Here is an 18,582-nt window from a genome sequence, read left to right on the forward strand (position 1 = left end):
ATAATTTAGGTAGTCAGTTTAAAACAAAATGTACCTCACATAATTAACAAATAATGCTGGGCTGAGAGACTCTCTCCGTTTCCTTTCGAGTATCCCTCCGTACAGGTTGGATATTAGGATTACAAGTGCTGGTCATGTCTTACAAGTTTAGCCATTCGATTTTCATTTTAAAACGGCGCTGTCCAAAAAGCCCGGAGAAAAAGGCTCTTCATGTGTATTACGGAACACCACCAGGCCGAAACTACGCAGATTGAAACTTATGGGATCAATTAAATTTGTTTGAGTGCACATTGTACGTTTAAAAGGTCCCCAAAGGAAGGGGTAATTTATCAACATTATCTCTTTAACAGGAAGGTCTTTGTTCTTACTCAAATTCGGGAGGTACCGCAGCCGTGCGAGTTTCGTGTGTTTGTAACTTTCAAATTAGTATATCTTAAACTGTAAACATTAAAGTCACCGTCCAATTTTAATAAAAAATGTATTCAGTCACAATTCTTCAGGGATAATAACGTCATTTTTGTCGTCATTCAAAACTGCGATGTGTATTTAAGGACATAACCAAAAAACATGAATACTGTAATCAAGCTGCAATCATAAAAATTACACTTTTACTTATTGTTAAAAACCTTTATGGTGTTAGAGTGTTATTCCTTTAATCCCTTTGGTCATCTCCAGATAGAGACAGCATGGTGCCATTGACCGCTTAAGATCACTCATCACTTGTCTCATGGAATGCAGCTTGAGCGGACCACACCACATTACGCAATTGAATTACATTAAAGTGAAACAACCCAGTCAGGGTGTGTTTACGTTGAATTACTTGGGCACCTTAACTTAGTTTGACGACCATCTGCCAGGAGCACTCAGGCTACCAGTTCAAAGTATTAAGTTACACTAATTATAGTTCAGGAAATATTCAGTGGTGTTTTGAAGTGGTCTTAATGATTAAATACTAAAAATTTACCATTTGTAAACCATTATGTAAAGTGCAGTTTGTTTTAAAGGGCTATTTACCTTATTTCTATGATATAAGAACACGCTTCAAAAGAGACAAACCCATACCGCATTTAAAGTGGTATAATTAGGCACCAATTAGTTGGTCTAATCATGGTCTAATGAGCTGCAACGAATTATGTGAGGTACATTTTGTTTTAAAGTGACTACTTATTAGTTATTTCTTTGATTAAAAATTCTCTTCAAATGAGACAAAACCCACAACATTTAAAGTGGTTTAATTAGGCACCAATTAGATGGTGTAATTAGCTAAATATTTCGATGTGTTATGTGATGGTCTTAATAATTAAACACTAAAAAGTAACAATTTGTTAATTATGTGAGGTACATTTTGTTTTAAAGTGACTACTTACACTATTTTTTAGTATAAAAATTCCCTTCAAATGAGACAAAACCCACAACATATAAAGTGGTTTAATTAAGCACCAATTAGTTGGTCTAATTAGCTGCAACGGAATATTTCGATGTGTTATGTGATGGTCTTGATGACTAAACACTAAAAATTAATTATTTGTCAATTATGTGAGGTACATTTTGTTTAAAGTGACTAAGTACGTTGATTTAGTTAGTAAAAATTTTCTTCAAAAGAGACAAACCCCACACAATATATTAAATGGTAAAACTAGGAACAAATTTGTTGTTCTAATTAGCTCAACGGAATATTTAGATGTGTTATGAAATGGTCTTAATGATTAAATTATTTGTTAATTACGTACGGTAATTTGGTTTAACGTTTGTCTTTTTCAAAACAACTGCAGAGAGTCGACTACGTTTCTATTAAAGATGAAGCATTAAACACTCAATTATCTTACCCTAATTTGGCCTCAATTTTGTTATAATGAACGAAATTTTACAAAACCAATACTCTTGCCATGAATTTACCAAACTAAAGAAACAGTGGCTAAAGTGTGGGTGAACAACATAGGAAATGTTGTCGCTTCGTGAAACGGGAAAAGCGCGGCTGGCGCGGCGACTCGAATTAGCGGCTGGACTTTTCGGCCGTAAATTGAGAATTCGCGGCTGGCATTCGCGGCTGGGAATTCGCGGCTGAGAATTCGCGGCTAGCTTCAGCTTGGTGTTTGTCATGGAGGAAGAATTAATGTTCCTCCCAATAGTTCTACCTCCATGGTTCATCCTCCATTAATATACTGTTATGCTGTCACTGTGGGGAACTAAATTGATCAGATTAATCTAAGATCGATATAAATGGCCACAAAACAAAGTCCATTTTAGTAGAATAAACACTTGACAAGTAAAAATGAAATCTTCGTGAGAAAACAAAACCCATGTGCTTCTTGCGGTAGTGCTTGGCTAGCTAGCTGCTTATTTACTGAAGCGCTTTTCGCAATTCGAAAGCACTGCTTCGGCTTTGGATTCGGCTTCAGGCTCCATTCTCTCGTCTGAACCCTTGACTGATCACGTACATTAAAAACGCGCAATAGTCAAAACAACCGCGGGGCCAAGTTAGCCTGAGCCGAGTCTGGAGCCTTAGCCGTGCTTTAATTAGCCCGCTTTCTATCCAATCAGAAGCGAAGTTGGTGCGCGTTGGTTGTATTCCTATAACGTACGTATGTACCAGGGATTGATCGCTCGTGCATGCTTTCTTCTCGTTTTTTACAACAAGCTAAAGAAGTAAAGTCTGTGACAGAACTCGAAAAAGGTGAGCAACATTTCCGCTTTTGCATTTTGTATTTACGTTGTTGTAGATATGATTGTATTGTTTATGAAACGTAGACCTGTATGAAGTCAGTTGTATTTATTTGTCATGTTTTCCGAACCAGTTAATAAATTTTTCTCCGTTGTGAGTCCGTCGTCAAAATATTGACTGTGTAGGTTGTTGCACGCCATGTGACAACTTCATGTTGACTTGTTGTGTGTGTGTAGCGATAAGCGTTCCCGATCGTGAGAAAGGTGTAAACATTTAGGCTTTCAAAAGGTAAGAAAATTTGCCTCAAACTTTGTATTGTTTGTAAAATTTGTTCCAGATTAGTGTCAGGTTCATTTCATTTCGTTGATTACTGAAAAGGATAACTTTCCGTATGGCGCCACTGTGGCGGGTGACGATTAATTACTATATAGTCTTAATTCTTCTTAAAAGACTGACTCATTCTTGACACTTGGTTGACTTTCTTAAAACTCCATGAACACGGTTTAATCTTCAAACACAAAAGGAAATAACAAATACTGATTGTAAGCACATTTGACAACAGTACTGAATTCACAATGGAAATGGGACTTCTACTACAGAGAATGCAATGTGTAAATCGCATGAATGCATAATAAAGACAGCAAAATTAAACCCATCCAAATTATTCTTTTTCGTGACAATTATTGACAACAAAAATACACTAATCTGATCCAGAATGCCCTTAAATAATAACTGTAAATCTTATACTATTAAATGATTATTATATTATGAATTAGATGCTACTTACGACATTGGGCTTCCGACAAAACAATTTATCAACACCGACAAAGATGACAAGTAAAATGGCGACGAATACATGTGACTGAAGCAAATAAAGTTCACTGACTCTAGAATAGCGCCCTCTGTTGACCCAAAACGCTCCAATTAAGTATGTAATAATAACTTGGCATACTGAGCTTACATCCCGACCCCTAAATGAATGTCTACACAAACATATCATTTACTTAACACAACAATAAGGGAAGAATGCCTTTAAAAAACTGGAACTTGAAAAAATGACAATCCCCAAAAAATGCACCTTTAACTCTAACACTGGAAGTAAACGCTTAGCTTACGGGCTATATCAACACGGTGAGGTTCACCCAGCACAAAATAGGCTTAAATTTCAAACAACAACAACTCATGACTAGTTTGCGCTCTCCATCCCTTCAACTGCTTCCAACAGACAGAGTTTCTGTACAGGTCTTGTCAAGGTAGATGACTTTGTCTTTACTTTGACTGCTCGGACTAACTGATCCTTTCCCGGATAAGTTTCAATTACTCGCCCCAACAGCCATTTGTTCCTTGGCAAATCATTGTCAACAACTAGAACCATATCATCAACTTGCACATTTCTCTGTGGTTTAGACCATTTCTGTCTTTCTTGAAGTGCAGGCAAGTATTCTCTAATCCATCTTCTCCAGAAAACATCTGCCATGTACTGCACTTGCCGCCATCTTCTTCGTCCATACAGATCCTTCTTGTCAAAAATACCAGGAGGCAAGACTACTCCTGCACGTAGCAAAAGCAAGTGGTTAGGTGTGAGTGGCTCCATGTCATTTACATCATCTGAAACCGAGGTTATCGGTCGACCGTTGATTATAGACTCAACAAGACACATAAGTGTGGATAAACTCTCATCTGGCATCGTTTGCTCTTTCATGAGGCTATTCATCAGTTTGCGTGTAGTCCTAATCTGCCTTTCCCATGCACCTCCCATATGCGATGCTGTGGGTGGGTTAAACAACCAGCGAACTCCTTTCTGAAGAAGATATTCATTGATATGCTTGTTCCAATTCTCCATCGACTCTCTGAGCTCTCGCTCTGCTCCAACAAAGTTAGAGCCATTATCAGACCTCATCTCCTCCGGTTGCCCTCTGCGACACATAAACCTCTGTAGCCCATTGATAAATGAATCGGCCTCAAGTGAATGCAAAACTTCAATATGCACGGCTCTGACTACCAAACATGTGAAAATACATCCATAGCGCTTCACTAAGCTCCGACCCTGTTTCACCATGAAGGGGCCAAAGCAATCTACACCAACATAACTAAATGGGGGCTTGTTTGGAGTGACTCTGTTTTGAGGGAGATCTGCCATCTTCTGCTCGATAGGCGTGGCTGACAACCGTTTGCATACAAAACAATCACGCAGTGCTCTGCGGACTGTAGATCTGGCTGCTATCAACCAAAATCGTTGTCGCAAAAGTGAAAGTACATGCTCTCTTCCTGAATGTCCCGATACTTGATGGAAATGTCTCACAATAAGAAACGCCACATGGTGATTCTTCGGCAAGATGACTGGACTCTTAACTTGTTCATCAACAGGGGAATTTTTCGAACGACCACCGACTCTCATTATGCCATCAAACGACAATACAGGATCAAGTTTGAAGACAGATCTGGTTTTCCCAATACCCTTGTTCATCTGGAGACACTTTAATTCACTACTGAATGAACGCTGTTGGATGTATCTCATGATCGCATCTTCTGCTCTCGACATCTCATCTACTGTTAACTGCTTCTGCATGTCTGGCGTATGAAGCTTCTTTGCCTTGCAGCCTAAGTACTCCTTCACCCGCAGTAACCATGCAACATCCTTCTTCAGATTATGCCACGATGAGCGTCATTCCAACAGCTTGTCTATTAAGTTCTGAGCAGGACTGTATGTAGCATATATAGTGACCACTTCTTTGTTTGGTTTGATTTCCGGATCCTCGTCCTTAAGTTGTCTTAGGAGTGGTGACTTCGGCCAGTCCTCTTTGTCGAGACATAGGAAGCTCGGTCCATGTAACCAACGCTCGTTGTCTATCATTTCTGTTGCTGACAATCCCCTGGAGACATCATCAGCAGGATTTGACTTTGAATCAACATGATGCCATTGACTCGGTGATGATCCACTGTGTATGAGTGAAATCCTGTTGGCCACAAATGTGTGAAAACGCTTTTCTTCATTCTTCACGTACTGTAGTACAATTGTACTATCCGTCCAAAATATAGACTCGTCTATGGGGAAATCCAATTCTAGTTCTCTTCGCATCATTGCGTCAAGCTTGACGGAAAGTGTCGCTCCCATTAGCTCTAGTCTGGGTATAGTAACCTTCTTGATTGGAGCAAGATGCCCTTTTGCCAGAAGAAGGCAGCAATGGATGTGCTCTTTGCTAGTCATACGTAGATAACTCACCGCTGCATAGGCTAACTCGGATGCATCAGAAAAGTGATGGAGCTGGTAACTTTCTACTTCTCCGAAATCGTTGGGTTTCAAACAACGATTAATCTTGTATTCCTCGATCTTGGGTAGATCTTGCTTCCACTTTAGCCATCTACCAAGGGGTTCTGGTCCCAGTGCCTCATCCCAGCCAAGCTTTTTCCGACTAAGGTCTTGTATTATCAACTTAGCTTTGAGGGTGAATGGACTTACAAATCCATGTGGATCGTAGATGGAACTAACCACACTAAGTATTCCTCTTCGTGTCAAAGGTTTCTCCTTTGGACTAATCTTGTAACCGAAGCAGTCATGTTCAACATCCCACTGCATCCCAAGTGCTCTCTCTGTTGGCAATGCTTCATAATTCAGGTCAAGCTCCTTAACATCCTTGGCTCTTTCTTCCACTGGAATTGATGCTAGAACCTTTGTGTTGTTGCTTATCCACTTTGTCAACTTAAAACCGCCTCTTGCTAGGAGACTACACAATTCTCGAGCAATCTCTATTCCCTTTTCTTCAGTGCTTACTGACTTGAGACAGTCGTCGACGTAGAAATTACGTAACACAGTATCAACTGTGTCTGGATGGAAGTCGCTGCAGTTATCCTTAGCCGTGTGCCGCAGTGCAAAGTTGCAACAACTGGGACTCCATGTGCCACCAAAAAGATGTACATTCATCCTGTGAACAGACAGTTGTTTTGACATGTCCCCGTCGGGCCACCATAAGTACCTCAATACATCACGGTCTTCCGGGGAAACCCTCACCTGATGAAACATGGCTTGAACATCGGCCATGAGGGCCACTGTTTCTTGCCTGAACCTCAAAAGTACCCCAAGCAACTTGTTGGTTAAGTCTGGTCCACTCAGTACTTGATTGTTCAAGGACATCCCATGATGCATGGATGCACAATCAAATACTATTCTCAACTTCTCAGGTTTCATCGGGTGGTATACTGGATGGTGTGGTAGGTACCACACTGTGCCATTATGAGCTAGCTCGTCTTCATTCACTATTTCTGCATACTTCTTGGCGACAAGGTCTTTCATACCTTCACTGTACTTCAACTTCAACTGTGTGTCTCCTTGGAGGCGTTTACCTAGCGACTGGAGGCGTCGTTCTGCCATACAACGGTTATTAACCAAGTCTGGTGGCCGATTTCTGAATGGGATTGCAAGTTCATAGTGACCGTCCTTCATCTGGATACTCTCCTCCCATATGGCTATGGCTTGCTTGTCCTTTATTGACATCCCTTTAGTGTCGTCGTGAAGTGATTCGCTTGTGTCCAACTTCCAGAACCTTTGAAGCTGACATTCTAATTCTACATCTGTCTCAATAAAGTTTGAGATGGCTTCGTGCTTGATCGTCTTTCCAAGGGGTCCATTTAGGGTCCAGCCAAGCTGTGTTCTCAGTGCGAAGGGAGTGTTCTTTCCACCCTCTCTGACCTCTAACGGCATGAGTGCCTCTGGGACATCTTGCCCAATCAATAGAGAAACTCTTCCCGTGTCAACTTGTGGCAGATTTATTCCTCGTAAGTGTGCCCACTTTTCGATGTCTTCTGGCTTCGCTAAATTACTGCCATGGATTGGTAGTTCACGTCGAGTATACACCACTGGTAGGGCAACTGTGGATTCGGAGTCAATACCCATTACAGCCAGGCTTACAACTGTTGTTTCCGTCTGCACATTAGCCTTTGTCATAGTGGTCAAAGATAATAACTGCTGTTCACCTTGAACCTTCAGTTGCCTCGCTAATTCCTCGGTGCAGAACGTGCTTGTCGATCCGCTATCAAGAAGTGCATATGTGCATACGGAAATGTTGCTGCTCCCAGCTGTGACTTTCACTGGAACGATTGGCAATGCGACTCTAGTTGTGCCGACCCCAGTGCTGTTACAACTTGTGTCTGTTTCTGTGAAACCACTCTGCGCTGTCGTAGCTATTTCTGCCTGTGCAGCCTCGGTATTTGAAGCAGAGAAACCTTGAGGGATAAACTTTGTCTGATGCAGAAACTTTGTATGTTTTCTACCACATCCTAAAACAGAACACACTCGATTTAACGTGCATGCATTTGACATATGACCAGGGTTTAAACAATTAAAGCACAGTTTGACCGTCTTAGCATATTCTAGCCTTTCTGAAGGATTTTTACCTTAAAACTCTGAACACCCAAACAAGGTGTGATTACCTTTGCACATTACACATGTAAAATTCCGTGTTGGGTTAGCATTTGTCATCATGGTAAAACTACCTCTAGGTCGATTCACTAGGCCCCTAGTTACACCCTTGTTTGTATCTCCCTTTGTGTCCCTCGTCTTACCCATGTTGCCATACACAGGATCATTAGCCTCTTCGGCTGCATCATCTACAAATTCCACCAAATCCTCTATTTGGGGTGGCCTATTTTTGTACCTTTTGATTTTTCTCACTTGCACTATCCACCTATCTCTCAATTAAACTGGCAATTTCTCAACAATTTTCACCAGTAGGGGCCTACTCTCTGAGTATTTACTTCATGAATGTACCCCATGGCCATCAGTGTTTCCTTGCATGTTTTTAGATCATCAGCCATTTCTCGCAGTGCCCCTTTGTCATGGGGGCTTATGCTGCTACCTTAAGTAACCTTATTCACCCAAGTTTCAGAAATTGTATAATCATTACCAAACCTCTCTTTTAGCAATTCTTTGGCCCTTTTGTATCCTTCATTTGGATTCATAACAGAACAACACTGAATTACATTCTTTGCCTTACCAGAACAATACTGTATCAAGCGAACCAACTTTGCACTGTCCTCTATATTCGAACTGTCCACACTGTTCTCAAATGATCTTATGAATGTCCAATACTGCAAACGATCACCGTCGAATGTTAATAGTTCTGCTCGAGGCATTTGCATCACTTCAAACAAACGTTGCTGCTGCAGTTGATTTTGCTCCATTATCCGAGAGATGGATCCTTCGTCTACAGTCGGGTTGGTAGTCTCTATGTCGACTTTCTGAACTTGAGGAACTGGATGAATTTCCGATGCGGACAAACTCGGGGGGAAATGTGTCTGGGCTCCATTACCAGTAGGAGTGCTGCTCACTGGTTCCACCTTTTCATCAGAAATCTCAACGTGTGGTGGCGCTGCGGATGTATCTAATGCTGACAAATTAGGAGCAGGGGGGTGCTGGATATGTTGTATTTTTACCTCAGTGTCATCACTATCCTCATTCAATGTGTAAACTTCTTCCTCTGCTTTAGCAATTGCTAACTTGGTGCTAAAGGACAACTGCACTTTCTTTTGACATAGCTTTAACTCTTCAAGTTCAAGGGCTTGTAACTGCTCTAAGGCTGCCTGCTCTGCTACAATGGCCGCCTTCTTGGCAGCTGCTCTCTTCTGTGCTCTTAGCAGTGAACTTGCTGTACTTGCGGAGTCCTCCGGAACGATATTATGTTCTTCTTCATGTTCATGATGGCTATGATGATGAACTGTGTCTGACTCTTCTGCATCTGAATGGTTTTCACCAAGATGTGACATTTCTTTCTGTTCGGTACTCATGTTGATGCCCAATTCTTATAGCCTTGTCATTAAACTCATGTGGCGGGTGACGATTAATAACAATATAGTCTTAATTCTTCTTAAAAGACTGACTCATTCTTGACACTTGGTTGACTTTCTTAAAACTCCATTAGGGCCACTGATTTTCTGGATCGCGGAAAACGGACGGAATTCGCGGAATCCGCCCTTTGAAACGGAAAACGGGATTTCAGAAAATTTGATTTTTTTTTTTTTTTTCTTGACGCCAAAACTATTGAAATTGCATTCTTTATTAAGATTCTTTTTGTTAAACTAAAAAAGCATCAGAAATCAGACCAAAGTACGAGATCGTAACCGTGGATCATTCTGTTCTACTTCACACCATCCTCCATGTTTACACACATGATGTACACATGATGTACACACGTTGTTAACATGGTTAAGCGAAGGGCATATTATTCGCGGCACGTTTTTAACTATTTTTGTTCACCCAAATTGCATTTTCTCCCTCTCTTTTACTAACAATAATAGAAAAACTAGCTTACCTATGATCTATAAGAACACATACAATGTTTTTTCATCTCGGAAAGGTCTAAAATAAAACCGTAAACTGTCAACATTCTGTCGCCAAAGCGAAAACAAAATGGCTGACATTTTGTTTGTGGATGGAGAACGGTCACGTCCATAGACTTGTTCCCAAGTCTTTGATCATGCTGAAACAGCGCCCTCTTGTGGATACACTCCTGTCATTAGCCTACAATGTGGCTGATGCAGAGAATCAACTGCAGTTTTAGACTTGGAATCAAGTCTATCACATCATGTGCATTGATACTGCAGTCACAGTGCAACCTTTTTACCCTGACTACATGTTTTTGTTTCATCGAACAGCAGTATACAAAATAATCCACAATTATAAATATAAAAAAATTAAAGTATTTTTTTGAAATTTGTCAGTTCAAATGAACATTTTACGAAGTAAACAGTGCAACTTATCTCAAATTGATTTTTATAAGTGTGTCCCTGGGTATTAAAAAACCTTTTATCTAATTAACAAAACATGAAACGGAATTTTTTGTGCCTGAAACGGAATTCATGTTTTTGCCAAACGGAATTTGCACTTTTCTGAAACGGAAAATCAGTGGCCCTACTCCATGAACACGGTTTAATCTACAAACACAAAAGGAAATAACAAATACTGATTGTAAGCACATTTGACAACAGTACTGAATTCACAATGGAAATGGGTCTTCTACTACAGAGAATGCAATGTGTAAATCGCATGAATGCATAATAAAGACAGCAAAATTAAACCCATCCAAATTATTCTTTTTCGTGACAATTATTGACAACAAAAATACACTAATCTGATCCAGAATGCCCTTAAATAATAACTGTAAATCTTATACTATTAAATGATTATTATATTATGAATTAGATGCTACTTACGACATTGGGCTTCCGACAAAACAATTTATCAACACCGACAAAGATGACAAGTAAAATGGCGACGAATACATGTGACTGAAGCAAATAAAGTTCACTGACTCTAGAATAGCGCCCTCTGTTGACCCAAAACGCTCCAATTAAGTATGTAATAATAACTTGGCATACTGAGCTTACAGCCACCACTTTTTCACTCATTTAAAAAAAAAAGGGATATCTCATTGAGGTAAATTAGATACTATTAATAGGGATGTCAGTTGAAATTATAATGTTTTTTTCTTTGCTTTGCAATGTGGCTATAATGAAAGAACACAGTGATAGGAGTTGTTAGGTGGTAGTTTGAAGAAAATCGGTCAAGGGATTCCAAAGTTACGATTAATTTACAGGTCAAGTTCAACAAGGCCGTTGCTAATAGCAACTAACGTAAACAATAAACAAACAAATAACAATGTTATCAGGGTCCTAATTAACAAACTAAGGTTTCAAGTCGCACAAAACCTAAATATATAACTTCCTTGCAAAAAGTTTTATGAGAATAGAAGAAATAAAACAATTTGATTGCTAGGAATTTAAATTAACAAATTTTAAAGAAAGACCTAAAGTCCCGAGGGATTAGTGAAAGGTGTGAATATTGACTTTCACGGCTTTTTTAAGCAAACAAACAAACATTGAACAAACCCATGTTTTCAAAGGAACATATCTCAAAAAGTAAATGTCTGACAATGTTCATTTTTGGAGCACTAATAGAAAAGTCAGGTGCCTCAAAAGAAAATAAAGAACAACAATAACAATCCATTATCTTATTTATTGTTTGTTTTTTAAATATGCAAATTATGCCTAATTGCGGGTAATTTGATCCCGGTTTTATAAATAAACAATGAATAAACTTGTGTTTTCAAAAGGGAATATCTCAAAAAGTAAATGTCTGACTACCTTCATTTTTGGAGCAGGAATAGGAAAGTGAGATTCATTTCAGATAATTTAACAAAAAAACAAAAAAAACATTATCGTATTTATTGTTTTGTTTCTTAAATATGCAAATTATGCATAATTGGTGGTTATTTGAATCCCGTTCTATAATAAACTCGCGTTTTCAAAAAGGAATATCTCAAAAAGTAAATATGTCACCACCTTCATTTTTGAAAGCAAGATACCTTTAGGATATGTATGCAAAAACAATATCCACCAACTAATTTGTTAATTAATTAAATTTGTTATTTTTTTTAAATATGCAAATTAGGTGTAATTGTTGTTTCAAGAATTTTCATCAAAATAAGGGCAGTTGTTGTAGAAAATATGTGTTAAACTTATAGTTTTTTATTAATAAAAGTAAATGTTAATTAAAAATCAAAGAAAAACTGAACTGTGTTTAATTTGCTCCAACTTACAGACTGATAATTGTTTTATACAGAAGCTAGGTTGTGCACTGACTCTACTGGACGTTTCAGTTAAAGTTTAGTAAAATTGAAAAAAAAAAATGAGAACTGAATTCTGAAAACTGAACACTAATGACATTGAAAGAGTATAAAAATCAACTCAAAAGTTTGTTTTTCGAAGATAATACGAATACACTCTATAAACAACCAAAATTTCTCTAGAAACAATTTAAAATTCCCGCTGTTATTCTTCAATTTTGGTAAACAATACTTGTGACACTTTCCACACGTCCGATCTTAACCTTGGAAACGTCAACAATGCACACTCAAGGCCGAGTTATAGTCGGTCGCGCGATGGTCGGGTGTCGGAAATCTTGACGCGCGATCATAAAAAGACATGGTTTTTAGGCCTCAGTCTTAGGATTGCGCGCAAGTCTTCCGTCGCGCGACCATCGCGCGACCGACTATAAACCGGCCTTCTCACGGGGGACGCGACGCTGTAGTCTCCATTTTGCAAACCCACTGCGCAGCATACAATAGTCTGGTTTCGGCCCAATGACGTCACCCCGTAAACAGCTTTGCCGTGTGCTGCATGCGTTACTCTTTACAAGAGGTGGAAACCAGACAACTAGCTGTATACACAACCTCTGTACCGGATAGGTGCATAAACTTGAGCAACCCCTCGTGTTGATTGCGCTTTCATCGGAAACTGCCTCGTTCTTGAACTTTGACACTGCTGTCATTCGTTAGATCACGAATGGGGCTTTCCAACGGTATGCAACTGTATCGCGGGCTGACAGGCTCTCATTGCGTTTAATCAAACGCTACATTTGTTCGGTGTTTTATTAATTCAAGATCATGTTTATCGCCCTGACCCGGGTTAAAGATGAAAAGATAAACATCTAAGCTTCATTTTAAGGGGAAGTATGACAATATTGGGACATATTTCGTGAGACTACAACCACAACGAAAAACGGGACGCAGAAAAGCGATGTTTTCAGCGCAAAGTACGGATTTAAATTGCCCTATTCTAGAAAACTAAAATTATAGTAAGTGTCAAATTCAATCAAGTTCTACATCAAAGTGGTCTTAATACATTCATTTTGTTTAATTTTTTTTTATTCTCCTCCATTTTGTTAAAATAATTTTTGGAAGATGAAACATTGACACTGGACGTGAAAAAGTTCGCCGTTTTTACGCGTGTCACGTGACCCGTTTTGACATCCCTACTATTAATTATTTCATGTCGAATGAAAAAGTGGTGGCGCCATACGGAAACTTTTCCACTGAAAATCTAAAACAAAATAAAGTCCAATAGGAGTATCATCATGTGTTAGGGTCACCGCTACAAAATGAATCCATAAGTTTTGTTGTAAACGCTGGCGCATTTTAGCAACGTTTAAACGAGCATAACTTTGTGAATAATGAACCTATTTTATGGCAATAATTTTTTTACTATCAAATTACTCATGGGGCAAGCTTTCCATTGATATCAATTTTGTGTAGGTGCTCTGGAAAAACCTCAAAAGTGCCGGACTCCCTAGTGTGTGTGCTTCCCCCCTGTCGAGTGCATGCTGGCTGACTGTAGAATGCGGTCCTACTACTTGCCATCAACTCGCCGACTTACCGTCAATTCGCCGTCAACTCATTTTCGTGCCGTCAACTCATTAAATTTACATGAACAATTTATAAATGGGGCACGGAAGTGTTAAATCTGGGCTAAACTACATATTTCTCCTGGTTTTCTGTAAAAATTCATTCACAAAAACGACTTTGTGTTGATAATAAAAAAGTACCAATCATTGGCCATCTTGGGCCAAGACAAATCAATGTGAAAAAGCAAGATGGCGGCCGACGGTTTTGCTGCTTCGAGATAAGTTTTTTCACGAGAAAAAAACTCAATTTTTATTCCGAAATATGACCTTAAACTTATGCGAATTCTCTTTGAGCTGATACTTTACAGTTCTATGCTTTTTTGTGGATTTTAAATGTATATTGGATGAGTTGACGGCGAGTTGACGGCGCAAGTGAGTTGACGGCAAGTAGTAGGACCCGTAGAATGAGATAGGACATGGTTACCGCACGCTGTGCATCGTTAACCCTTCAACAACACATTTTGCATTGTTCAACCCCCTCAACCTTACTGATAATGTGGGTGGAAATGAGTGGAAGTATAATTAGATTTAGAAACACAAGTCAGTACTTAGTTTAGGAAGTTTAGTTTCTCCCTGTTTTTACAACTTAATTTTTTTTTAGACACTTTGTGTTTGTCATTTAATTTTAATTTTTTTTCTTTAATGAAAAAAAGCGAACTAAAAAATTATGTTGCCGTCTTGGAGTTGGTGATGTGATGGACGCACTTCTATCTATTCATTTTTTATTAATTAACTATTTTCCAATTATTTGTTTGTTACTTTTCGCAGTTTTTACAACAAGATAAAGAAGAGTAAGACGCCATAACATATTTGAAGATGGTATTGTGGTGTTGTTAAGTAATAGGAGGCATTGTAGTCAAGCAAATGAATATGTAGGTAGTGACCTAGCCCTGGTAGGATGTCAGTCAGTGCTACTGCACTGACGTCCTGGGTATAAAGGTTCTTTACAATTCGAACACAATTTTTTTAACCTGATTTGAGAAGTGTCCCTTAGCCCCACTTGTGTGGCCAAGGATAGCTGAATCCTTAGCCACACGTCCACACCATTTCCTCATGCAGCTAAGGAATAAAAACATTCTGGCGCGCAATCTACGAGCCACCCGGCATTATAAACCGGCTGAATGTGTTCACCTAACTCTTAGCTTGCTTTGTGTGTATTGAAAAGTGAAACAAATAAAATTTTAAAAGAAAGTTTTAACGATAACTTTGCTACCTTTCGCCGACTCTAATTTCATCGTTTCGTGCACGGCGCAGCCATCTTGGAATATGCGAATCAACATGGCGTCATCGGCCTGCCGAGCTGTGGGCCCGTGAGGGCGCGAATACAAATCAACGGCTGTTTTATGTGAATTAAGCTTGTGTACTTTTTCGTGAACTACATAGCACATGCGCGTAAAAAGTACACAAGCTTAATTCACATAAAACAGCCGTTGATTTGTATTCGCGCCCTCACGGGCCCACAGCTCGGCAGGCCGATGAGGTCATACTGATTCGCATATTCCAAGATACACCAAAGCATTAAAAGTAGATACAGTTAAATTATTGTATTTAAAATAAAAGTTACATTATTATTTTTTGTATATAGAGATATCAAATACATGTATGTCATGAAAACAAGAATCTGCTTTCATAGTGACTGTATCTGACCATCGCATTTCAATTTATGAAGGAATTTAGCTTGCACTCAACATTTCATTGAAATGGAATTTTGGGGTGTGTTTAGGGGGGCTCCCCCCTCACAACGCACCACTGGGTGCGCTTAAGAATTCACATTTTAAGGTTCCCCCATACATCCCACACCTCAAACCTTTTGCACTCAAAATTTTCAATAAACCCTGCTGGGCTCCCGGACTAATGCAAACGTATCCTGGGAAAGTTTTTTTTTTTTCATCTTTGTCAAAAAAGCTATAGACTTGCAGCCCTGATACTTCATGAAGTATCAGGGCTGGACTTGGATAGATTACCCCTGGCATGCCTGGTTGATTTTGCCGATGTCAACCAAACAAATGAAAACTGCAACAAAAACTCTGTCGAAGCAAAACCTAGAAGAAGAATCTGTAAAGTTCTTCTTCAATGATTTTCTATGAGATTCTATTAGTACATACAGTGTACAATGCATGTATTATGTCCTTGATAGCCTATTCAATAATATCATAGCTCAACATTTGCAAGAATGCCCATCTAATAAAAATCTGAATATTGTTGCCTACATGTTTAGCTAGCTGTTTTGCATTAGGTCTTCGGTCCATTGGCTTTGGTTCCATTTACAATTTTAGATCAGTGTAGACCTACACTTTACATGGTGTTTTTGACACTATAATTGAAGCCCGGAACAAGAGACAGAATCAAGGTTTGTGAAAATCTGAAGTAACAACACTAGAAACAACACTATGAATTGTATGCGGTGTTTTTTTAAATGCTCAGATTGTGAATAAATTGCATTGTAATTTGTCTACATTATTTTGTTTGACCTGTTGAACAATTTCATTGAAAGGTCCTATTTGACAGGCATGATATTCTCTCTACTTCAGTTTGGGTTTTTTTGCCCTTAGAAAAATCTGGGGAAAAATGTGATTTAAAATGGCCTGAAACGTCTATCAGAGCCTATACAATGTGTGTAGTTCAGTCCTTAGGCTGTTACTTGATAAAATTGTCCTGCTTTTTTTCCCTCATGTGTGCAAGGACAAAGTCCTGCCTGCTTTGATTTAGAGTGGAGTAGCTCTATGATGAGAGTTAACTTTATTTATTGGAATGTCATGTGTTCTGGGTCAAAAATTGAAGGTCAATCCCTGTGAGCTTGACTGAGTCTGGGATGGGTAGCTGGCCATAAAGGGCTGTTAGCTGACTTATGGTTTACCACAACTTCCCATTGCTTGCATTGTTTACTGTTGTTACATGTAGCATAGAGGTGACCTTTTTCTATACATGTAGTGATCAGTCTGTGCAGTGAGAGGTTCTGAGTAATAGCCATCTTGGTTATGTAATCCTGACTGAATAAACAAGGGGATAAACTCCTTGCATGCCTTGGTGGGAAGCCAGCTTTTGTTGTACACCTGTTGCTTATTGTTCAAGTTGCCCCCTGTTTGGATGGATTCCCATCTTCAGTGAGGGGAGTTGTGTCTACATGTATTGCCCATCTACATTTACAATGCTGTCTCCTTTTCCCCACAGATATCCCATTTTTATTAGCCTGCCTCATTCACAAATTGATTACTTCCCCCCCCCTCCTCTTCCATAAAAAATTGATATTGTCCTTTGTGTTTCCATCTTCTTGTGGTCGAACATGGTCAAACCAGCCCCTTCCCTTCATACTCCACCGCATTCTGCAGGAGACGATCAGAGCATACTGATCGAAACGCTGAGTTAAACCAACGGTTCTTTTCAGAACCACCCCAACTCTTTAGAGATTATTACATGGTGTTACCACAAACTATTCTTTATCTATAACTCCACCTTTTGTCTCCTATTCATTGTTTACTCCTTGCTGTTTTCTGAGGGCGCCAAACAAAATAAATACAATCTCTCAAAGGCAAGGCTTTTTTCTGTCGAGTTTTCTCGACATTGGGACGGAGCGACTACACAACGCAGCCCTGATACTTCAGCTTTTAAGGGGCAAGGCAGTTTTGCCTTGACTTTTTGTAAAAATTTAGGGCACCAAGGCAATTTTCAAAAATTTCAAAGGGCATCACTGCAATCATAAAAAGTTAAGAAGGGCACAACGGCAAGAAAACAACTCAGATTTTTCCATTTTAATCGACGATTGCTTCATATACCCATGATCATGCCCTAACTAACCCACTGTCACTGAAAAAGAAAGCATTCATTTAACTCGACAAAATAAACAAAATCTACAAATCTTACACTTCACAATAAAAACATTTTTATGTTCATATAGACTTGTGGACAAGTCGTTAAATCGGCCCCACGCGCTGAGATAGTGCTCTCGCGAGATCGTTGCTCTCGCGTGAACTGATGGCTTCCCGATTTCGACTCCTCATTAAGATCGAAATCGGGGAGCCATCAGCGCGTGGGGCCGATTTAATGACTTGTCCACAAGTCTAATGTTCATACGGAATCCTACTATTGGTCACGCACGTTCTGTAGTTTTTCGTAGAGATGCTAAAATTCCCACGTAACTGTTCCATTTTGACACGATGTTGACAGAATGAATGCATGCGGTGCGCGACGGCTATGCTGTACATGATGTACATTACATGTACTAAGCATGCAATTTTTTGGGAAAACCACATGTGCAGACACGTTGAGTCTTCGTCTCAAGGCGTGTGTTGGTGGTTCGTGTAATTTAATCAATAGAGGGTGTTTAATCTCACGCTGTCGCACTGTTCTGAAACGCCCTCAAGCGTTCATGTTTCTTGTAATTTTTTTGTCGCACGCCAAGAACAACGACTAGCAGGCCTGAAATCTGCTGTTGTGCATTACATGCGTGAAATTTTGTTCTATTTCTTTACGTGAAATTTACACAGACATCGGGACTTTTTGGCCTATTTCCGAACTTGGACATCGGTGAATATAATTTTTTTTCGTGAGCAATGATGAGAAAAGGGCACGGCAATCATTGCCGTGAAAAATTGGGTTTTTAAAGGGCATTGCGGCAATCGGTAGGGGAAACGACGGCAATTGCTGTCGTTGCCGTCGTGAAGTATCAGGGCTGACAACGCAAGGTCGA

At 39.4% G+C, this 18,582-nt stretch overlaps 3 protein-coding genes across 4 annotated transcripts in view; 1 reads left to right on the plus strand and 2 right to left on the minus strand.

The window, feature by feature from the left end:
- Positions 1–2,593: 2,593 nt before the first annotated feature.
- Positions 2,594–18,582, plus strand: part of LOC117290960 (piwi-like protein 1) — a 49,486-nt gene continuing 33,497 nt past the window's right edge. Inside the window, exon 1 of one of the 2 annotated variants that reach the window (XM_033772545.1) lies at positions 2,594–2,674. The gene's annotated coding sequence lies outside the window, so the exon portion shown is untranslated. The remainder of the gene's footprint in view (positions 2,675–18,582) is intronic. The other variant, XM_033772544.1, reaches the window with a different exon arrangement.
- On the minus strand, positions 3,849–5,231 carry LOC117290093. The gene has a single exon (XM_033771344.1). It carries the CDS (start codon positions 5,229–5,231, stop codon positions 3,849–3,851), a length of 1,383 nt encoding a protein of 460 aa, XP_033627235.1.
- On the minus strand, positions 5,328–9,442 carry LOC117290096. The gene is made up of 2 exons (XM_033771349.1): positions 8,653–9,442; positions 5,328–7,936 (listed from the first exon to the last, which is right to left on the minus strand). Exons 1-2 carry the CDS (start codon positions 9,440–9,442, stop codon positions 5,328–5,330), a joined length of 3,399 nt encoding a protein of 1,132 aa, XP_033627240.1.

This window comes from Asterias rubens, chromosome 5, assembly GCF_902459465.1.
Source record: "Asterias rubens chromosome 5, eAstRub1.3, whole genome shotgun sequence".
NCBI classification, from domain to species: domain Eukaryota; kingdom Metazoa; phylum Echinodermata; class Asteroidea; order Forcipulatida; family Asteriidae; genus Asterias; species Asterias rubens.